Source organism: Lipophrys pholis (assembly GCF_963383615.2).
Source record: "Lipophrys pholis genome assembly, chromosome: 14".
NCBI classification, from domain to species: domain Eukaryota; kingdom Metazoa; phylum Chordata; class Actinopteri; order Blenniiformes; family Blenniidae; genus Lipophrys; species Lipophrys pholis.
In genome coordinates this window covers 1,623,854-1,646,118 of record NC_137633.1, presented here as the reverse complement: position 1 = coordinate 1,646,118, position 22,265 = coordinate 1,623,854, and the positions used below count along the sequence as shown (strand labels likewise).

General features: G+C 43.2%; 3 protein-coding genes across 5 annotated transcripts; all 3 read left to right on the top strand.

Annotated features, from left to right (window-relative positions):
* The first annotated feature begins 1,269 nt into the window (after window positions 1–1,269).
* Window positions 1,270–4,920, top strand: eapp (e2f-associated phosphoprotein). 2 transcript variants are annotated; one of them, XM_080480108.1, is made up of 6 exons: window positions 1,270–1,449; window positions 1,980–2,158; window positions 2,448–2,597; window positions 2,672–2,786; window positions 2,880–3,005; window positions 3,670–4,920. In XM_080480108.1, the coding sequence occupies exons 1-6, from the start codon at window positions 1,370–1,372 to the stop codon at window positions 3,974–3,976; spliced, it is 957 nt and encodes a 318-aa protein (XP_080336234.1). In that variant the 5' UTR covers window positions 1,270–1,369; the 3' UTR covers window positions 3,977–4,920. The 2 variants fall into 2 exon arrangements, with proteins under 2 accessions (XP_080336234.1, XP_080336235.1); XM_080480109.1 differs by having other exon boundaries at window positions 1,278–1,449; window positions 2,529–2,597; window positions 3,670–4,529.
* sptssa (serine palmitoyltransferase, small subunit A) lies at window positions 4,664–9,860 on the top strand. Its single transcript, XM_080480110.1, has 2 exons — window positions 4,664–4,920; window positions 8,560–9,860. The coding sequence occupies exons 1-2, from the start codon at window positions 4,737–4,739 to the stop codon at window positions 8,661–8,663; spliced, it is 288 nt and encodes a 95-aa protein (XP_080336236.1). The 5' UTR covers window positions 4,664–4,736; the 3' UTR covers window positions 8,664–9,860.
* Window positions 9,861–11,751: 1,891 nt separating this feature from the next.
* On the top strand, window positions 11,752–20,539 carry egln3 (egl-9 family hypoxia-inducible factor 3). 2 transcript variants are annotated; one of them, XM_080480105.1, is made up of 5 exons: window positions 11,752–12,422; window positions 17,425–17,544; window positions 17,705–17,838; window positions 18,175–18,248; window positions 19,388–20,539. In XM_080480105.1, the coding sequence occupies exons 1-5, from the start codon at window positions 12,030–12,032 to the stop codon at window positions 19,426–19,428; spliced, it is 762 nt and encodes a 253-aa protein (XP_080336231.1). In that variant the 5' UTR covers window positions 11,752–12,029; the 3' UTR covers window positions 19,429–20,539. The 2 variants fall into 2 exon arrangements, with proteins under 2 accessions (XP_080336231.1, XP_080336230.1); XM_080480104.1 differs by having other exon boundaries at window positions 11,776–12,422; window positions 18,175–18,256; window positions 19,388–20,428.
* The last annotated feature ends 1,726 nt before the right edge of the window (window positions 20,540–22,265 follow it).

Here is a 22,265-nt window from a genome sequence, read left to right as displayed (position 1 = left end):
GATGGTGTAGTGAGTCATTCTGTGTGTATTTTCATTGTGCGTCACATTTCTGGGTCATATTGATCATTTTTACGTGTTTTTGAAATATTCCGTGCGTCTTTCGGTAGTAATCTGAATCTCTTCGGACAATGTGGCTATTTTACGACAAGTTGTCTCTTTTAATTTGGTTCTTTTCGTTTGTGTTTGGTCGTTTTGTGTCGCATTTGCTTGAGTCACTGTTTGTTCTGTGTGTTTTCAATGTTTCTGTCTCGATTTTGTTTCAAATTTAGATGATTTGTGTCGTTGAAGTTTCTCGCTGTCACTTGTTTTTCATTATCAACCATCTTGCTCCAGTTATTTGAGTCATACTGTGACAATTCTGCTCATTTTTTCGTTTTTTGCACTGACTTTTGCTTCTATTTGGAGCCGTTATTTGTCCTTTTGAGGTCAAGGAAATTCATTATTGTGATATTTTGTCTCTCTCCATCAGACTGGCTTTGTTTTGCTGATATCTTCAATGTTTCTCTGTATTTGTTTCATGTCCCAATTTGAATTGATACATTTTCCCTTCATTGGAACCTATTTTCTCTTTTATTCTGATATCCAATAAATATGATTTATATTGTAAGGAGTGCATTCACACCGGTATCCTGTTATGTATCATGAAAACACCATGCAGATTGACATGTGAGACACTGATGGGGATTTATTCTGCACATTATTCAGTCTTCAGGTGTTTCCCTCTTTGCATCTCCTCCTGATGTCTGACAGGAGCTGATCCTCCTCACCTCTGAGGAAGACGCCTCCTCCTCATCTTCTTATTCTTGCGCTTGCTCCATCACGACATATCTGGTCTATTGGCTCCATCTGGTGGCGGCTGACTGGAACAGCAGCTCAGGTTTTTAGTGAAGGAGACAGATACTATAATAATCATCATAACAGTAATAATAATAATGCATAATAATAATGATATAGACACAACGGAGTCCTGTCACATTGTTGATATAATAAAGGCAAAGTTGACTTTAATATATATATATATATATATATATATATATATATATATATATATATATATATATATATATATATATATATATATATATATATATATATATTTATATATATTTATTTATATATTTAAATCAGCTTTTGAAATGAAAAAAACGAAATTCAAATTCTATTTTATGTTGGAAGATTAAAAAAAGGTTCATTTTTCACTAACATTTATGCCACCTCCCTCCAGCAGGCGGCGGCAGTGCGCTTTGACACTGTTTAAACTTCCGCTTTGAAACGGAAGTGACGAAACATCATAGATACTTGCGGATCGCCGTTTGGTCTTTAGCATCTCATTCTGCTGTGGTTTGAATTTTAGTTTTCTTTGTTAAACATGAATACGCTGTGTGGATCAGAGGAGGTGGACTCTTATGAGATCGAGGAGCCGAGTGACGAGGACCGAGCCTCCAGCAGGTACGAACCCGGGAAACGGGAGCATGTTTTACCGCGGGTGGCTAACGTGAGCTAAATGCTAACATGTAAACAAACCGGAACGTGCTGCACAAGGTTTAAAATCTCCCTTTAAACTTGGTTTTAGTTGGAAAGCAAATCATCCCAAGATAATATAAAGAAGAAATCAGTAAAGCCTTTGCTGATTGATCCACTTGTCATCCTGAATGTGCTAAATTCATTTGTGGCCTTTTTTTTTTTTTTTATGACGTTTAAACATCGTTGTACTTCTACTTATTCCTTTCCACATATCAGATGTATGTGTGTATTCTTTGAAGAGAGCTGAACGGAATGTTTATTCAGGATGAGCTTGTTGAGGTGTGTGACGCAAACACACGTCAACTATTCAACTTTCTCATTTATGTTGCCCGTTGGTCATTTTGATCTGCTAAATGAGACTGTTAGGATTGCTGTAAATAATAACACGTGTCTTTGATGGACGACAAACGGTCTTATTTTAAATCTATTCCCGCTGTGACCGTGTGGCCTCTCAGCTCGGAGGACGAGCTGGACATCCTGCTGAACGGGACGCTGGAGCAGAAGAAGAAGCTGATCCGAGAGTATCTGACGGGGGAGAGCGAGTCGTCCAGCGGAGACGAGTTTGAGAAGGAGATGGAGGCCGAGCTGAGCTCCACCATGAAGACCATGGAGGGAAGCTGGGGACCAGCAGCAGGTAGGGCAGAGACGCGTCTGCATCCACGACACGACCTCCGTGGTCCATGGTTTAGACCCCGTGTACATGACAAAGTGTCAAGTGAAAACAATCGATTCTGTCCTTTCGTTTCTAAAAAAAAAAACAAAAACAAGAAAAGTTGCGTCCCGCCCCCATTTCCACCGAGACCGAGTTGGAGATTTTTTTTGAAAAATTCCACCTCAGGAGCCGTTTTCTTAAAAACGTTTTGTAAATGGGGTCTTAGAAGCAGAAGCTGCTTGTTGCTATGATGAGGTTTGTGTCCCAACAGGAACTCCAGGAGGAGGAGGGGGAGAAGGAGGAGGAGGGGGAGGAGGAGGAGGAGGAGGTTCTGGACCTTCAGGACCTTCAGGACCTTCAAACCCTCCAATGTACGACGAGGTTTACTTCGACTCGGAGGAGGAGGAGGAAGACGCAGCAGGTAGCCATTCAGTCTGAGCCGATCCGTCCTTGTACTCGGTGAAAGTTTCTGAAAGTTTCCATGGTGTCGTACAGGAAGTTCGACGGGCCGTCGGAGGAAACAACGCACCATTCCAACAAACGACGAGCTGCTGTACGACCCCGACGAAGACGACCGGGACCAGGCGTGGGTAGACGCCCGCAGAAGACGGTAAGGACTGCATCGTCGTGTTTTCAGTTTTTTTTTTCCCACAATCCTGTGCTGCACCCGACAGCAGGTGACCGCTTAATGTTTGTCCTGCAGGTACACCAGGAGGCGGGCCGGCACCACCTCCCAGTCGGGGTCCCGTCACGCTCAGGGGTTACCGAGCAGCGACGCCATCCTCAACTGTCCCGCCTGCATGACCACGCTGTGCCTGGACTGTCAGAGGTGAGGCGCCACGCCACGCTTTCAAAGGGGAGCCTGCTTCCTGTTGGCACTTCAACCGGGTCGAACTGCATCGTACCAGGCCCGGGACCACGATCAATAAATCGAATTAATCTAAATTAATTTGCATGGCCATATCAACTTGAGGAAAACAAACACACAAGCAGTGAGTTTGTTTTCCTCGTCTCTCTCTTACAACTCCAGAGGTAAAAGATGAGAAATACAAAGTTTATTGCATTTGAAAAGTCATACTCATTATTATGATATATTATTATTACATTTGTGGTTAATTTGGACTCAAAATAAAATGTTAGACGATAAGATCGTTTATCGGAAATAATTTGTGGGGCAACACATCGTCCAGCAAAGATCGTCACAGGCCTGCATCGTACCATAACGAACTGCATGGTATTGAGCTGTATTGTACTGAACTGAACAACACTACCTTATCAAACCGTATCGTACTGTACGGAGGTTTATATGGTATTTTGGCCCGTGTATCAAGGTGCGTATCGCATCGTATCACGACTCCCTGACGAAACCCAGAAATTAAGAAGACAGAACTGTGGAGACCTTGACGCAACACTCAAAACAATGACAATACTAGTCCTTTTTTATTAACCTGCAATCAAAATGGTTTGGAATGACTGTGGGCGTCTCTCTGCAGACACGAGAAGTACCGCACGCAGTACCGCGCCATGTTCGTGATGAACTGCACGGTGAAGCGAGACGAGGTGCTGCGCTACCAGAACGAGCAGGACAGGAAGCAGCAGCAGAGGAGGAAGAGGAAGAGGAGGAAGGGGGACGGGGGTGGGGCCAAGCCCGACGAAGCCCTACCCGACCCGGCGCCAGCTGGGATGGACGCCGGCGAGGCGTACCACCCGGTGCACTGCTCCGAGTGCGCCACCGAGGTGGCCGTGTTCGACCGTGACGAGGTGTACCACTTCTTCAACATCCTGGCCAGCCACTGCTGAAGCTTCCACGACTTTCACTTTTTAAAAAAATCTGGCACAGAGACTCGGACTGTTCCTGCTCCTGCTTTCTGGAGAAAGTTCCAGAATCACTTAGTTTGTATTAAAGTGAACTCTGCTGTCTGTTCTGCCGGTGCCTCTCATTTTAGTAGACATCTGAACGGTTGTTTTACAACTTAAAAAGTACATATTTTACATTAAACGTGCTAAATATCATTTAAAGGAGTCAAAATATTGAATTGTTCGTTATAATGGTTCTATTGGTTTAGAAGTGCTGCAATTGTTTCAGCATGAAACTTTATGTCATCATGTAAATCAAGTACACGCTGCTCACACAGTTGAATAGCGCTATATAAGAGAAGTTTATTTAAAAATGCTTTTTTTTCAGCAAAAGTTTAAATTTCAGGGTTATTATGGAACAATTCTTCTGGTGCACTCCAGATAAAATTGGGTCTTAATGTGACCCATAATGAGCTGTAATGTTTGACACACCTGAGCTGAAATACGCTCCTAAGGAAAACACTAAATAAAATGAAATATTCCAGTCGATAATCTTTATTCAGTACATAGTGGAATATGATGAGAACAAAATAATTTAAAGCCCATCAATGTAAATCTAAATATTATGTATATATTCTTTTGTAACTTTTCTGCACTTTAGTTTCGTCCTTTATTTTGAAACCCGGATGTTGGAACTCCCTTGTTGCGTCGGCGGCACGCGGTGGGCAGCCAAGCTGTGACTGGCTGGACACCGGGCCACGTGATGAACTGTCAGGCCGTGGACACCCGGAAGAGAAGAGGACTGACGCTCGGAGCTGAAGCGTTTCGCTCGAAGTTAGTTGCGATGGCGCTGGGAGACTGTTGGAAGCAGCTGTCCTGGTTCTACTACCAGTACCTGCTGGTGACGGCGCTCTACATGCTGGAGCCGTGGGAGAGGACCGTCTTCAGTATCCTTCTCTTCCGACCGGGTTTAGTTACTTCCGGCGGCTCATATGCTAATATGCTAACTGGCTAACACGCCAGTACAAAAACTGCGCGAACTTCAGTGTTTTAAAGTATTCTCACAATCTGTCTCACTCTTGTTAAGTAATTAAACTCTGTAATAATAGTGCAGCAGTTCATGTCAAATCCGGCTTATTGATCATGTTTGAATGTGATCGTATGAGAGCGAATTTGTTCATTATCATGTATCAGAAGAAAACTTTAAAACAACAAACATTTCCACCTCTAAATTAAAGCCGAATTCAAAAAAGTGGCTAGAGTGATGTACGTCGATTTTACGTTTCTTTCTAAGATGCGCTTAACTCGTCTAAAGTAAACAAATCCTTAAAAGCTTGAAATTCGAAGGGATGTTTGGTGTCTCAATCCGTAGTAGTAGTTGCTGAGCGGGAGGTTACGGTACGGCAAAGCGCACCCAGGACCAAGTCTGTCGCGCGGTCCCACCACAGAAACTACGGTAAAAATGTAGGCATGGTTGTGAACGACTCTTGAGCGTCCAGCGAAGAACATGGAAGCTGCCAGCGGCCGTCCGAGTTGTTGTCTGTGACTCAGGTTAAACTTTGTCATTGTGAACAGCAGCGTCCAGCTCCTGAGGAACCTCCTCCTGTTCCTGAGAGGAACCACCTCCTGTTCCTGAGAGGAACCTCCTCCTGTTCCTGAGAGGAACCACCTCCTGTTCCTGAGAGGAACCACCTCCTGTTCCTGAGAGGAACCACCTCCTGTTCCTGAGAGGAACCACCTCCTGTTCCTGAGAGGAACCACCTCCTGTTCCTGAGAGGAACGTCTGGAGCTCGTTAAAAGACGCCATGTTGTGTCTCGCCGACTTTTCACTAGACCCAGTTAACAAATCAACCAGTGAGCAAAGCGCTGTATGTAAACGACAACAGGAGGGTTACGGCGATGAAATAATTAACTATTGTGGGCAAGTCCAGAGTGACGATCGTCACGACCAATCAGCTCCTCCTCAAAGACCCGTTCCGCGGTACCCAGAACCTCAACGGGGGGGGGGTCGTAGCCGGCGGTCGCGGGTTCTTTCCGTACCATCCACAACTTTTCAGTCTGACTGCGTTGGAACCCGCCCCGCTCCGCGACAGAAGGTGCGGTGGAGCCTTAAGACTCCTAGTGGATGGAATAAAGCTGCTTACAAAAAAGAGCAATTTTGATCGAAAATACGAAAGTTTTTGCTTTTTAATGATCGGTACGTTGGTCGGTCCGTGTTGTTAAATGTTCCCCGTGTTCTTCAGGTAATGTTTTACGCGACCTTGGGAGACTTCTCACCCTCCCGCTGGGGTTAGTGATTCCATGAATAATTAAAGTGTGCCGTGTTTGTGTTGTCCAGCTCCGTCCTCTGCAGGACGCCGCCGGTGTCACGTTATGTTACGGGATGTATCGTCTTCCTGCGGTTGTCGTCGTGCTGTCGGCTCGCCTCGGGGTCAGGCGTGTGTTTGTACGCTGCTTTTTGTTATCAATCTGCATCCCATCAAACGTTGGAGGTAATGGATCTCCTGAGCTGTTCAGGAAGGACGGACAGAGTTCTTCCTCTATTGTCAACAACTCCCGACTGTCGGTTTGCTTTTCCGGCTCCTTGTGATTGTGTTCCTTTGATTTACATTCAAACCTTCAGATATTTGACTTTATATCAGAGGTTAGAGCCTCAGGGGAACGTGAGAGGAACCAGCTTTATACTGCTTCTTATCACATTTCTACTTTTATCACCACGACAGACCTCACTAACCTTCACCGCCGTTGGGTTAATTATTACGCCGTCCAGTGGAAGTGTGGTCTGATTGTCGTGATCGCCTTTCCTAACTCCTTTAGGAAGCCTAACGCCTTTCCTTACCTCCGTGACGTCGTCCCGGGGGGGGAAGGAAAGGAGATGGGAGGGACTATTCAGATGTTCCCCAGATGTTTACAGACAAACCAGAATCTGGATCCATCAGACTGTTGATGTTTCCTGACTGACGCCATCTTGGGAAACCTGCCTCAAGGGTTTCTGGGAAATCCAAGATGGCGTTGCGTCGGCTCCAGCAAAGATATCAACATTTGACCGATTCGGGGTGAAAAATAATCTGGACTTTCTCTGAGAAATGATCTGAAACGTTGTGAAATTGAAGGCTGGTCGGTTTTAAGGCGCGACGCAGGATCGCGTGTACAAACAGGATCGTGCTTCTGGGATCTTCCATGACGCCACGATGTCAACTAACCCAGGTATCGTAGGCTAAATATAGACGCAGGAAACCCGTGGCTGTCTGAGTGTGATGAGGAATGTTCTTCATAAAGGTTTGGACGGTGTATTGATGGACGTCATTAACTGAAACCGGATCCTGAATATTGGATTCAGGTAGAGGAACTTTAATGTTGTTTTTCTGTAAACAGTTTGGCGTACCGGCTGTACTTCCTCTCGCGTCGTCTCCTTTAGCTCCGTGTTGCTTTTCGCTGAGTCGTCTTGCTGCTGTTGCTTGTTTCCATGACGACGTTCTCAGTGACGACACCTGGTCTGTTAGGTGTTGCGTTCACACCGCAGCGGCAGACACTGACAACCATGTATTTGGTAAACCACGAGTACTGACAATCGATTAAAATTAATTACTAATAATCACTTTTTTTTTTTTTTTTTATTTAAAACTGAAGGCTATAATACACACACACACACACACACACACACACACACACAAACACACCTGAGGGAAATGGAGGCTGAAGAAATAAATAATTTACCTGCCAGTTTTAAATATTTCCTCCAGTTTTAGAGATTTGGTCAGTTACCATGGCAACCTGCTGTTTCTCCGCACAATTACTTCCGTGGTTAAAATTCAGCTTTACAAAGTGTGTTAATGACTTTAGCTTTCCTAAACAAGCCGGCGGGGAACTTTTTAAAGTGAAACAAGTGAAATGTTTTAAATCAATTAATGAAATGAATGTGTTGTTTTTAGCGGCACTAGAAATCCCACGTAGAGCGTAGATAAACACAAAGGAGAACCTTCGTCTGGACTGAAGACAAATTATTGTTATTAACAGTGAATCTCAACGATAAACTACCAATATTAAAACTGTAGTACGGATTGGAGAGTCGTTTGTTACTCACACATGAGCAGAAGAACTATTTACCGCGGCGGAAGAAAAGGCCAAAGAAAAGTTCCACATCGGCTGCTGCTAACGGCTGCTGGAGGAAGTCACCAGTTAACACGGGCACCAGTGAAACCGAAACACCGGACAGTGAAGCACCATCGTAACAATCCACATTTTGTAATATTATTAATGAATATATAAAAATATATACCGTGTTGGTTATTATTTGAGCTGATAAACGATGGATGTTCGCTCTGCGTCATATCGGGGGATGACTTGTGCATGACGGGGGGAAACTGAGATGACTCCGCCCACGCTGTTCGTACTATATGGTAAAGGAAAATGACTGAGTAGCGCTGAGTAGTTGAGTTTGTGTTTTTCATGTTTTCCTGAGTCGTGTCACTTCCTGGTCGCTCCGTGTCTCTGAGGTGTCGAGTGACGGTTTTGTCTCCTGGACTGTGTTAATGATATAAACGTCGTCCCCATTGGCCGGTTCCTCCTTGACTCCGCCCCCTCAGACTCCCTGCTGATCTCGGTGGCGGGCATGGCGGTCTACACCGGCTACGTCTTCATGCCGCAGCACATCATGGCCATCCTGCACTACTTCGAGGTCGTCCAGTGACGTCCAGCACACCGCCGCCCCTCCCCCTCCTTCCACCTTGCTCCAACAGAACTCTCTCTCTTCCTCTTCGACCCGATCCGGACTCCCCTGGGACCAGAACCCAGCGGGACCAGTACCCAACGGCGTCGGACAGATGAACCACAGGACTGTATGTGGACGAGTGTTTTTAAACCGACGAGAATGTTTCTGACCTCTGACGTGGGGGCAAAAGAAATCAAAACACCCAGACGGATGCAGGCGTTACCACGGCGACACGAGACGCCAGAGACAAAATGATGAATTCAGATTCGACACGAGAATTAACTGGTTGTATTAAATCATCTGCACCTTATCAGGTCTTTTTTTTTTTAATCAACTAAATTGTTGTTTTTCTTTTAGACTCGACCTTCTAAAGTCTGTAAAACTCCGATGTCTGACACTCTGACCGGTCCTCGAACGCACCTGCTGCTGCTGCTGCTAAAACGAGCCGCTAATGCTAAGTGTCACTGACCCCTCGTAGAGACGGGAGGTTTTATCATGTGGAATAAAACGGTTTATTTGAAAACGATTGAACGAGCCTGTGAATAGCAGTGATCTGTGGCGCCCCCTGCAGGAGCTCCTGCACCTCAGATATGAATACTTTAACTCCAACGTGAGGAACTTTGAAGTTTTGTGGTTTAATTTTCTTTCTTTTTTTTTGTTTCCGCTGAGTCTGAAGGTTTTTTCTTCCTACAAACATCTGAACTTTTTTTTTTTTTTTTTAACCAAAACAAAGACGACAAAACAATAAAAAAAAATTTTTTTAAGTGTCCTTCAACTTTCCTCCGTCTGCCTGCAGTTTCCTGTCGTCGTGTTTTTTTCCCCTCCCCCTGCAGAAAAGCTGTATTTGTCTCTCCGGTGTATATAATCTTGTATTTGTAAAGTTGTTTTGTAACGGCAGAGTGAATCGTCCTGCTTGATGTGAGCGACTGAACCGTCCTGCCAGAACTGGAATCATTAAAGGGATGTTTCACTACGACCTCACATGTTTTATCCTATTATTCTTTTATTCTTCATTCTTTTACAAGGAAATTCCTTTTTGCTTCCTGTGCATCATAATGACTGTTTCTGTTGGTGTTTCTACTAAAAGAAAAAACAAGAAAACGTCATTGAACTGCTTCGCTTCTTCTCCGTCCTGCAGATGAACGAGTGACTGGAAATAAAGACAAACGTCAGGACACACCGGTATTGACTTCCTCTGCAGAGGACTCTCACTGATTTGTTTCTCAGTTGTTCATTTATTCTTTTTTCTATATTTTCATTTTTTCACCTCTTTTTGCCCTTTCTAATTTTCTCCACTTTTCCCAATTTTATTTAAATTTCCTTTTTTACTTTCCCCCTCGTTTCCCCAAATCTTCCCATATTTTCCAATGTTTCTAACAGGATTTCTTCCCCGTTTCTTATTTTTCAGTCTTTATTACTACATTTAGAATATATATAATTGTTCCCCCTCTTCCCTTTTCATCCTTTTTTTTCATTTTACCCCCAAAGAATTTTTATTTATTCATTTATTTATTTATTTCCCCCAAATCTCCCCATTCCTCCGATTGTAGGACGACTCGTCCACGGATGACATTTTAGAATTTTATTGAGGAAATAAATCCTGCACAATGTACTTTTACATATTTCTAAGTGATATTTTATGTTTCCTGTATCTAGTTTGTGTCCATATATATTTAGTATAGTGTCATACGGCTTTGCTTCTTCGAAGAATGGTCGTCTTTGTGCACATGACCCCCCCCCCCCCCCCCACTACTTCTGCACTGCCGTGTGCTGCACGTTCCAGCTCACTGACTGTCAGTCATATTTTAATCATGTTCAGCATTGACTCGCTACTGAGCCCCGCAGCTCGTTCACATGTCAGAGTGCAGAGTTACGTGATGCACCTGAACGCATCACTCTAAGCAGAATTTTAACTTTACGGCTCTTTTGTTTTCAGAAAAACGTTTCTGAAAACTGTATTTCTGAAAACGTATCTGAGCCGCTGCACGCCCCCCCCCCCCCCCCCCCCCCCCGTTCACCCGTTCACCCTCCCTTCTTTTTTCCTCCATTTTTTCCACTTTTTTGTCTGTCAGTCTTTATTTTCTATTGTAAAATACTAAATTGTTTATTGCAATCTTTTTAATATGTCTTGGTCTGTTTTAAAATATTTCATGCTTTAATATCTGTTATTCTTGAGTTTGTAACGTGGAGCTGCTGAGAAAACTCGTCGTTGCACCAAAAACAAAACAAAAAGGACTAACGTTCTTTAAAAGCAAAGCTGTGGCCACCGGAAGTCTTAATAACATTTAGTTTGATGGTTCCAGCTGCGTCCTGATGTTCAGCAGCAGCAGCGTCTCGTGTTCTGGAGCACGTTCACCCTGTTCTCTCTCTTCTCTCTGATCTCACCGCGGCTCGAGGGCGACATGCGGCTCGCGATGTCCTCAATGGCGGCGGGCACGCCCACTGCGCGGGCACGCGGCCGTCGGTCCGTCCGAAGTGTGTAACTGTGTTTTTTTTTGTTTTTTTTTTCCTTTTTTACGACTTTCAGCAGTTTTGCTGCGCGTGGCGATGACGCTGATGATAAACTTTATTCACGTGGAAAAGCGGGTTTTTATTATTTTTTCCTGCATATTTCTGATAAATTGACGAGACGTGATGCACGAGGAGGAGCAGAGCTCCTGGGACAGCCTGGAGCTCCTGGAACAGCCTGGAACAGCCTGCCCCTGCTGTTCCAGGGAATCCTCCCCCCCCCCCCCGACCCCCCTTAATAGGAACATGGGAACATGCGAACATCACATCCAGCACGTCTCGCGCTCCTCGCTCAGTGTGACGTCAAGCGGCCGCACGCGGGGCCGGAAACACAGACGCGTCCTGTCACAGTAAATTAAATCGTTCGCAAACAAAAACAAAACAAATCTAAACTGAGACGCAACACTGAGAATATCGTCTAGTAATAGAAAGAATAAATCAAAACTGAAAACCAGTTAACTTTAACTTTACCTAAAGGAATGAATCGTAGTTCAATAACGATTGTATCACCGAGAGGCACGTAGGAGGGGGCTTTATTGTGAAGGAGCTGAACGGATGTAGTATCAAGGAGGCGTGAGTTTCCAAGGATAAAAACTGCAGTTCAGAGCTGTGGCACACTCAGGTGTCAGAGACTCTGACCCCAACAAGTCCAGGATCTGGTCTAACAGTAGATTCCAGGATCTGGTCTGACAGTAGGTCCAGGATCTGGTCTGACAGTTGGTCCAGGATCTGGTCTAACAGTAGGTCCAGGATCTGGTCTAACTAGGTGTAGTGTCAGGAGACCCGGTCCATCACCAGGTGTTGCGGTCGGTGTGTGACCCGGATCAGTCCTCCCTCATGCCGTTCATCGATCACGTGTCGGACTCGGACCTGCAGCGCCTGGCCCTGCAGCGGGTGGTTCCGGCCCTGCTGACCCGGGGATTCTGCTACGTGGACGGGCTGCTGGGCGCGGTGGCCGGCGGCGCGGTGCTGGAGCAGGTCCGGGACATGCACCGGACCGGGGCGCTGCAGGACGGCCGCCTGGCGAGCCCCCTGCCCGGGGTCCACCGCCGCAGCGTCCGCGGGGACAAGATCTGCTGGGTGAGCGGCTCCGAGCGCGGCTGCGAGGCCGTCGGCTTCCTGCTCAACCTCATCGACAAGCTGGTGTCGGTGTGTGCAGAGAGGCTGGAGGCCGGGGAAGGCACCGGCACCGGGACCGGCACCGGGACCACCATCCGGGAGAGGTCCAAGGTGAACAGAACTTATTTCTTACTCTCAGTCTGAAAACTCCTTCATCCCTCCTTCATCACTCCTTCATCACTCCTTCATCCCAAACTGTCAAATCTCCTCACAGCTTCTTCATCTTTCAATAGATTCCAGCTGGAAATGTGTAAAAAAAAAAAAAAAAAAACCCACAGTGACTAGAAGTAAATCAGCCGGGAAGAGATTCTGGTCATTAAGGTTTATTTATTTAATTCATTTTAACAAGAAAAAGACCAAACAAAACTTTACACAATAAAAGTTTGTGAGTTCTTGAGTGAAAGTGAGCAGAAGGAAGAATAACTCATCATCCTCTCAAGTAGAAGTAGAAGTACAGTCACTAGTGTAAAACAGTACTATTGATATATAAAGTTAGAACCTAGATAACGAGAGACGACAGGTCGGCGACCAGCGTTTTGCTTCTTCCTCCTTTCAGGCAGAGAAACAGACACTATTAATCCCATCGAGTGAATCCATGGAATCCACGCTCACGGTTTCGTGTCAGCGGTCCTCGTGGGACGAGATTCTGCTCGTTTTCATCGTTTAATCTGCAAACGTCATGTCGGGACCAAAGTTTGATTCGTGTCTCACAGGGAAGAGAGGAGATTGTTCAAATCACAGCTTTACACCGGCGACTGTTATCGACACGTCAACATGTCTTCATCATATATTCTACAGGTCTCTCTCAACATCTGTTATCCAGCGTGTTGTCAACATGTACACACACACACACACACACACACACACACACACACACACACACACCTAAAGGCGGAGGAAGAGGAGCAGGATGTGGAGGCGAACAGTTTGTTGTTTGTGGCTGAAAAGGAAAAGCAATCGAACGTCGACACAAACATCAGGATTCAATCAAACTTTGTTCCAGATTATTTAGTTTTTCTTTATTGTTGTGTGAAAGTTTGTCAATCTGCTACGGTATTTAAATGTAGTAGTTTTTCTTTGTCTTTCTTTTTGTGGTTGTTTAGTGCCTGCTTTTACTTTATGCGTTTTTATTGCAGTCACAGGTCCACATAAAATATGGAATCACAGGAGTGCCACAATTAAAAGGAAATAAATGTGGAAATACAAAGAGAATCAATAATACAAAGAAATATGCAAAGGTAGTCATATCCTTTTTTCTATCTTGTCTTCATGTGATCAGGTAAGGACTTGTCCCCCTGAACAGAAAGACCCCCCACAGATTTTGCTGATTTGCTTTGTATTGCTTTTGTCTTTTCCAGACGCTTGACTCATCCAGTAAATACAAAGACAAAACAGGAGAAGCATTGACAAAATGGAATAAGCAAATACAAGAAAGAAAAAGAATATGACTACTTTTTGTATTTTTTTTGTATTATTGATTTCCACATTTATTTCCTTTTAATTTTGGCACTCTTATGATTCCATAATAAAACAAGTACATAAGTAGAAAAATAAATAAAAAATAATGAATAATACAACACACTAAACTGTGCATATATATATATATATGTATATATATATATTAGTTTGCTTTTAGTTGTTTTGTGTGTATTTGTGGTTGTATTGTTCTTCCGTTCCCATTTATTTGCTAAGAAACGTGCGACCGGCGGTTTTCATGTGGAAAAGTTTCCTGGTTTCTGTTGAGTCGTCAAAAACATTTCCGAGTGCTGACGCATGCAGGAAGCTGCCGGTGTTTGAGGGCGTCGCCGCCGACACCCTGCAGCCTCGCGCTCCTCACGTAGCTCGGCCATTAAACAGGCGGCGAGCTGGAACCCTGCCAAACAGCTGCTGGGCAATCCCCTCCTCTTCCTCCTCTTCCTCCTCTTCCTCCTCTTCCTCCTCTTCCTCCTGACAGGACAGTCAAACAGCCCTTCAGGTGTTCTTCAGGTTTACTCCTCTGATCTTTAATAAGTTTTCCACTTCAGGAGCTCACAATGAGTTGTGATGATGATGATGATGAAGGGGCTGCATGAGTGCAGGTCAGCTGTTCTTTATCTTGCGCTGCCGGTTTGTTGTCATCAGCCACTAGATGTTTGCATGCAGTCCGCCGGGGTCTCGCCTGCCCCTCCCCCCACCCCGCCTCCTACGAGGTGTGTGTGTGTGTGTGTGTGTGTGTGTGTGTGTGTGTGTGTGTGTGTGTGTGTGTGTGTGTGTGTGTGTGTGTGTGTGTGTGTGTGTGTGTGTGTGTGTGTGTGTGTTGTCGTCACATACACGAAGCTGAGAAGCTCCTCCGCCTGTTTCTTTCATGATGGTGACGCTGCTTGACGTAGTTCCAGGCGGTGGCGCTTCACCCAGTTGTTATTGAATTTTATCTGTTTTACTCATTTTACATGTAGTTTTTTTTTTATTCTTCTCATTTTTTCCCCCCAATTTGGTCTTTTAACCCTTCGTGGGGCAACTAACCACATAGAGTCGCATGTGTTCTTTGAAAGTAATAAGTTATTAACTACATCAGAACACATTCTCCTGGTTTCCACCTTGTTTGTTTGTTTGTTTGTTTTAAATGTTTTTGCGATCTAATTTCTGGTGGTTTAGTTTTTTCCAAAACAATTTTACTACATAAAGAACTTTTAGTTCTGCTTTTAAGACCGACTCTTAAAAAGTCACAAACATTAAAAAGCCGGACTTGAAATGGTCTTTTAACATCGTGTTAAAATTTCCCATTCAAGTGTGGAATTCCCCGAGGTTTAGATTGAAAGTCATTGATCGGAGACAACTTCCTCCAGCTCCACAAGGACAACACTTTTAAAGACTCGCCGTGCATTTCAGGATTGATTTTAAGATTTTAGAATTAGTTTTTAAATGGTCTTGGGGCTTCTTGTCTCTCCGACAGAAGTTGAAGTTCACCGTCAAATATTTAGAATTTCAAATAAAAGTGAAGCATCTTAAAGGTCTTTGGTGACATTGAGTTTGGCGTCATCGGCATAGAGTGAAACTTTATAAAAGAAGTAAACAATGAATTTGGTGAGAAAAGCTGTGGTCTTTATGATATATTGATTGATGATATCGCATTGTTGTACTTTGTCCCGGCGCCACACTGTGGTGGATTGCCGAACTGCGGACAATCTGTCTTTTATTATGTCTGATGTCAAGAAGCCTCACGCTTTTCTAAAAGTCACCATGAAATGGTCTCAGAAGTCCGGATCAAAACAGTAGTGGCCCCAGTCTTGAGCCTTGGGGAACGCCGTGGTTAACTGACTTGTATATAAACAGATTTCTGTATTGAAGTTGTCCTCATTGGGGATGTTGCTGTATTGAAGTTGTCCTCATTGGGGATGTTGCTGTATTGAAGTTGTCCTCATTGGGGATGTTGCTGTGTTGCTGTGAGCGTGACTTCCTGTTGTGGATTCCCCGCGGCGGCCCGCTGAGGTCGAGTGTCTCGCAGTGTCCAGCTGATGTTGTTTGTTGTTCCTGGAAGGAAATCCTCACTCTGAGTCTTTTGTTGACACACACACACACACGCACACACACACACGCGCACACACACACTCACGTCTGGCTTATCTCTCACTTCCTGCTGAGGTCGAAAGGTCACAGGAAACCCCTCCTCCACCTTCACACCAACACATTTTTACAAACACATTCATTCTCAGGTTCATTGAACTTTGAGGATAAAATCTGACCTGCAGCAGTTTTTAGTTGTTAAAATCTGCGCTGTGCTTCATTATTCACTCCACTCTACTTCTATCATTACTACACGTGTTTTCAAAGCACCAGATAAAGTTTTTACCTTTATTTGCTATGAAAAACAGATACTTGTTTTTTTAATTGTCTTAGTGTTTTAAATAATGGTTCTTTTTGATAATAATGCTGATTGACCCTTAAACTGTTCTGAGCAGCTTGTTATTGAAGGATTAAGAATAAAAACAGAATTTTCTGTGGAATAAGCGTCTTTCTGCTCTCTCTGATTTGTTTTCTGTCATTTTGTGTTTAAATGTAAAGTCATAGTATTGTTCTTAATTGATTTGGTAGGTTGCTATACTTCACTATGCGGCGTCCCTCAGGGATATACTGTATTATGGGAGATTTGTACTTTTTCACTTGGCGTACTCAAGCTGCAGCTCACGATTTGTTCTAATAAATTCAAAGTTTTTTCATGTGCATGATTAGTTGTTTTCTTCATGAAAGTAGGAAACAATCCATAATCTTTAAGTTCCTTATTTGTAGATTAATATACGTCATTAGAACAAAACAGTTAAAAGTTATTTAAAAACATTACGGTGATGCAGGTTTTAGGTGAAGCTGATCGTCTCTACAGTCATCGAGTCCTCAGCTGCTCTTATCAGTGATCCTGTTTCCTCCCGATGCTGAGCAGCTGCACGTACACCACACACACACACACACACACGTACACCACACACACACACACACACACACACACACACACACGTACACCACACACACACACACACACACGTACACCACACACACACACACACACCCTCTCTAAACGATTGTCTACGTGCAATTGAAACCATCGGCATGCGAGCCCAACACACCCCTGTCATCACTTCTGTTGTAAATTCTTTGTTATTGTAAAACTGCGCCTGCTTTTATTCTGCTTGTTTTCACTTCATAAGGGAGGTTTTATATTTTTATAACTCTTTTTAGTCATATTGTAACTAAACTGAGCACATTGTCTTAATAATTCGTCATTTGTTTGTACATATCAATATTTCATATGACTTATTGTTTTTATTTGGTCTTAGTGATATTTCTACTTTTTATTTCTGTTTATTCTGGTCTCTTATGTGTGGAGCAATGCTCTGGGATTAATAGATTATATATATATATATATGTACATACATAACATGAAGCACGCACACAAAGGACATTAATATAATTCAAAATATGGTTCGCATAAGGCCCAAACACAACAATGTGTGTATATTTGTGCTTGTTTTTCTATCCTTGTGGGGACCCTTACCATGATTGTGTCACTGCAGAACATTATGAACCAAGTGTCCCCATAAGGCACAAAAACATGACTGTGTGTTTGTATCTGTGTCTCCAGGCCATGGTGGCGTGTTACCCGGGAAACGGCGCAGGCTACGTCAAACACGTGGACAACCACAACTCTGACGGACGCCGCATCACCTGCATCTACTACCTCAACAAGGACTGGGAGGCCAAGGTGCGTTCAGGGACCTGGGAGTCCTCAGGAGAAAGCAGTGCTGGGGTGTTTCAGTCATTCATCTCTGGTCACACGTTTCAGATGCATCCGTGTGAACGCTGCAGTCGTTCTTCATTAGGTTTTTGTTGAATTGTTTGTTGTTGTTGTTGTTTATCAACAGCATGGCGGCGTGCTCCGGATCTTTCCAGAAGGAAAATCCTACGTCGCAGACATCAAGCCGCTGTTCGACCGTCTGCTGCTCTTCTGGTCCGACCGCAGGAACCCACATGAAGTACAACCCTCCTACGCTACCAGGTAACCAACCGAACTCACCAGCCGTCTCATATTCTGATTAAATCAGTTTTTGGACAGGCTTATTAGCACATGACCCAATGAATGGAGTCAACAACTAACTAACCAACTAACTGTAACTTAAGAAAGGAAACTGATCAGCCATTCGGTCATTGAACAACTAACCACTTAGTCAGTTGAAATATTAACCAACCAGCCAACTGAGCAAAAACAAACAACCCTCCTTTTTATTTTACTTTTAGTTGTTTTTGTGTGAAACCGAGACTCTGAACGGTTCTGATGTTTGTCGCCCCCTATTGGCTGCAGTGCAGAACTGAACATCATGTTTCTGCTTCTCAGGTACGCCATCACTGTTTGGTATTTCGACTACGAGGAGCGAGCCGAGGCCAAGAGACGCTTCAGAAACCTCACAGGTACACACGTACACACGTACACACGTACACACGTACACACGTACACACGTACACACACACGTAGCTGTAAAACATTAAATGTCACATCTTTCACTTAAATAAAATCTTCTCTTCAGGTTGTTTTCAGTCTAGAATTGAGGAATTTGTTTTGAACAGCAATGGCTCCACCTGCTGGATTCTCTGTGTAACTGCATGAGAAATGACTCAATAAGTCTGAGTAGCTTCAACATAATAATGAAGAGAGAAACTTTACAGAGCTGGAAAATTAACTGGATGTGTTTGAAAAAATGTGTATTTTTCCCCAAGTATGGACCCTCACTTCTAACTTTTCTATTGAATTAAACAAACAAAACTCCCTGAAAAACCCCAGACCTGCTGCTAACAGGAATCTGTTACTCGTGAGATGAAAGATGCAAATTTTCTTAAACTATTCATGAGATTTATAAACATTTTTAAAGAGAATAAAAGACATTTACTTTAGAGATAAAATGTTTCAGAATGACCTGTACCAATCTGCGTCAGACAAGAAAGAAATTAACTCTCAGAAAGAAAACGGTGAAAAAATATATACATGATATACTATATGATATAATATATACATGCAAAGTGTTAAAGTCAGAAAAATATGTTGTTACATTTAATTAAACTTTAATTAAACTTCTGAGTATCGAACAATGTTAGGAATGAATAATAGATCAATTAGCCAATATATTAAGCAAATACAATTACAATCAAACAACTAAGTAAATGTATTTTCATTTGGCTCCACATGTAAACAAGTTTGAAGCAAAAGTGAGTTAAAATGTTATGATCTACTTTTTTATTCCTACATAAATTGAAATCTGAAAGTACAGCACAATATTTATTTTTCTAAAATAATTTGTCATTTTTTCTCATTTAAAAGTTCTATATTCATTATTTCCTCTCGTTATAATCGATTTTGTTAGTTAAGATAGTTCAAATGTCTTCTTATCAAGACCGTTGCATCATTCCCTTTATTCATCAATATATTTTAATCCTTTTCCAATATATTAGATTGTTTTTTCAGTTTGAAGAAGCTCTTAGACGACATTTTAAAGACAGATATTATTTTTTCTCATAGATCTCTTTGTATTGACTTTCTGTTTGGATTGTTTCAGCTTCCACATCCCAGCAGCCGCAGGACGGCAGCTCCAGCTGATGGAGGGGGAAACGCTGCCCCCTGGTGGTGGAGACGACCCCCCCCTGCATTCTTCTGAGAGTCTTTGTGCAATAACTCAGATTTCTACTGGGACAAACGGCACTTTTCTTTTTAACAAACGAGAGCTTCTCCTTCTGCTCCGGACGAGGCGACGTGGGAAAGTCGAGAAGTTTACAAAGACACAAATATATAATGTGAACTGGCCTTCGTTTGAAGGTCGACACTTGTTTACGTCTGAATTTAAATCTTTAAAGAAGCATGTGACATTGACCTGATTCCACCCCTGTGCAGTAGGTGGCAGTCGTGAGCGTCTGACACACTAGAAGCCACATCTATAAGACTGCTAGTCTTTCCTTTTATTTTAAAAAATGTAATTAAAAGTACATATTCTTTTATAGATGTTTTAAAATGGCCCCCAAAAAAAAGTAAAAAAAAAAAAAAAAAAGAAATACATTTCAAATTGACTTTGTTTGTTTTTGAACAGTTTTAGATATTTTATGAATTTGAACTAACTCCACATTTTATTAAAAAAATACCAGCATGCTGAATTTCCTTAAGTTTCCAAATAAAAGTGCAGTATGTAAAATATAAGTAACCTCTTCTGTGCATCGGGTGGCAGTAATGAGTCAATGTTCTAGACCGTTTTTAAAGTTTTGAATAAAACAAAAAAAATCTGTATATTTCAGTTGTGCTGAAAATGTATATATTTGGAATGAAATCACTATTTATTTTATAACCTGAGATTTTATCATTTATACTCGAGAGTAAAAGCACAATAAGTTCTCGACACATATCTATTGATCTTGAGTTTTAAATGTTTTTTTTTTTTTTTAAAGTCTCTTGTGACGCGTTTACTGCAACGAAAACACCGGGACAACTTATGTACATGAATATTGTGTCTGATAAATGAATTAAAAGCTTTGGGGGGGGTTTTCTTTTTACATTTATTTTTGTGTTATTTTGAAAAATGAAATGAAATATTAAAAGATAAATGAAGGATAAATCACATTTCATCTGTTTCTTTGTTTAAAACGGAAAAATGATCGTCCTACATGTGTTTTCACATTTTTCAGTCTGAACTGTTAATTTGTCATTAAAGAACGAGGAACGTGGAGGAAAGTTTATTTTGCTTCAAGTAAAAGTGATTTAAGCCACGGCGTTCCACAGGGGTTGAGTTTGGGACCCTTGGAATTCTTCCTTACGCCGCAAAACGTAACAAGCTCATTTATTTTCATGAGAGATTAATCTGAGGTCTCCAATGAGTGGATGTTTAATATTTGAGTTTATATGTGTCTTTAGTTTTTATAATATAGTGACTATAGTATGTTGGCTGGGGTTCCTCAGGGTTATATTATGGGGCCACTTGTGATTCACAGTCGTATTCTAACTATATTGTTATAAATTGATTTTTGTTGCGGGTTTTTCGGGGGTAAATTGACTTAATTATTTAAAATCTCTGTGAATTAGAGAAACTCTAAACAGAAAATTTAATCTAAAAATAGTTTGTTGTCAAAACTTTCTTAAAAAAAAAAAAAGCTCAGTATTAAACTTGCTTAATGACATTTTATTTTGAAATACATGAATTCACCTTTTTCAGTAATGAAAACCTTCAAATAGCCGAACCTCTGTTTTTATTGAAATACATCATTTTCACCAGTTTCACTATTTGGAGGCCTTACCGTCGCCTTACCGTCGCCTTACCGCTGCCTTACCTCCACCTTACCATCGCTTTACCTCCACCTTACCGTCGCCTTACCTCCACCTTACCATCGCCTTACCGCTGCCTTACCTCCACCTTACCATCGCCTTACCTCCACCTTACCGTCGCCTTACCTCCACCTTACCATCGCCTTACCGTCGCCTTACCATCGCCTAACCATCGCCTTACCTCCACCTTACCGTCGCCTTACCTCCACCTTACCATCGCCTTACCGTCGCCTTACCATCGCCTTACCATCGCCTTACCATCGCCTTATCTCCACCTTACCATCGCTTTACCTCCACCTTACCGTCGCCTTACCTCCACCTTACCATCGCCTTATCTCCACCTTACCATCGCCTTACCTCCACCTTACCGCCGCCTTACCTCCACCTTACCGTCGCCTTACCGTCACTTAACCTCCACCTTACCGTCGCCTTACCTCCACCTTACCATCGCCTTACCGTCGCCTTACCATCGCCTTACCTCCACCTTACCGCTGCCTTACCATCGCCTTATCTCCACCTTACCATCGCTTTACCTCCACCTTACCGTCGCCTTACCTCCACCTTACCATCGCCTTATCTCCACCTTACCATCGCCTTACCTCCACCTTACCGCCGCCTTACCTCCACCTTACCGTCGCCTTACCGTCACTTAACCTCCACCTTACCGTCGCCTTACCTCCACCTTACCATCGCCTTACCGTCGCCTTACCATCGCCTTACCATCGCCTTACCTCCACCTTACCGCTGCCTTACCATCGCCTTATCTCCACCTTACCATCGCCTTACCTCCACCTTACCATCGCCTTACCATCGCCTTATCTCCACCTTACCATCGCCTTACCATCGCCTTACCTCCACCTTACCATCGCCTTACCGTCGCCTTACCATCGCCTAACCATCGCCTTACCTCCACCTTACCGTCGCCTTACCTCCACCTTACCATCTCCTTACCGTCGCCTTACCATCGCCTTACCATCGCCTTACCATCGCCTTATCTCCACCTTACCATCGCTTTACCTCCACCTTACCGTCGCCTTACCTCCACCTTACCATCGCCTTATCTCCACCTTACCATCGCCTTACCTCCACCTTACCGCCGCCTTACCTCCACCTTACCGTCGCCTTACCGT

What these genes read in the sequence shown, in the direction of transcription:
- eapp (XM_080480108.1), top strand. Translation starts at nt 1,370, where the DNA reads ATGAATACGCTGTGTGGATCAGAGGAGGTGGACTCTTATGAGATCGAG. An exon ending in GAGGACCGAGCCTCCAGCAG is followed by an intron (nt 1,450 to 1,979) that starts GTACGAACCCGG and finishes GTGGCCTCTCAG; the next exon opens with CTCGGAGGACGAGCTGGACA. An exon ending in GGAGGAGGAAGACGCAGCAG is followed by an intron (nt 2,598 to 2,671) that starts GTAGCCATTCAG and finishes GGTGTCGTACAG; the next exon opens with GAAGTTCGACGGGCCGTCGG.
- egln3 (XM_080480104.1), top strand. Translation starts at nt 12,030, where the DNA reads ATGCCGTTCATCGATCACGTGTCGGACTCGGACCTGCAGCGCCTGGCC. An exon ending in CCATCCGGGAGAGGTCCAAG is followed by an intron (nt 12,423 to 17,424) that starts GTGAACAGAACT and finishes CTGTGTCTCCAG; the next exon opens with GCCATGGTGGCGTGTTACCC. An exon ending in CAACCCTCCTACGCTACCAG is followed by an intron (nt 17,839 to 18,174) that starts GTAACCAACCGA and finishes TCTGCTTCTCAG; the next exon opens with GTACGCCATCACTGTTTGGT.
- sptssa (XM_080480110.1), top strand. Translation starts at nt 4,737, where the DNA reads ATGAACTGTCAGGCCGTGGACACCCGGAAGAGAAGAGGACTGACGCTC. An exon ending in GTGGGAGAGGACCGTCTTCA is followed by an intron (nt 4,921 to 8,559) that starts GTATCCTTCTCT and finishes CCGCCCCCTCAG; the next exon opens with ACTCCCTGCTGATCTCGGTG.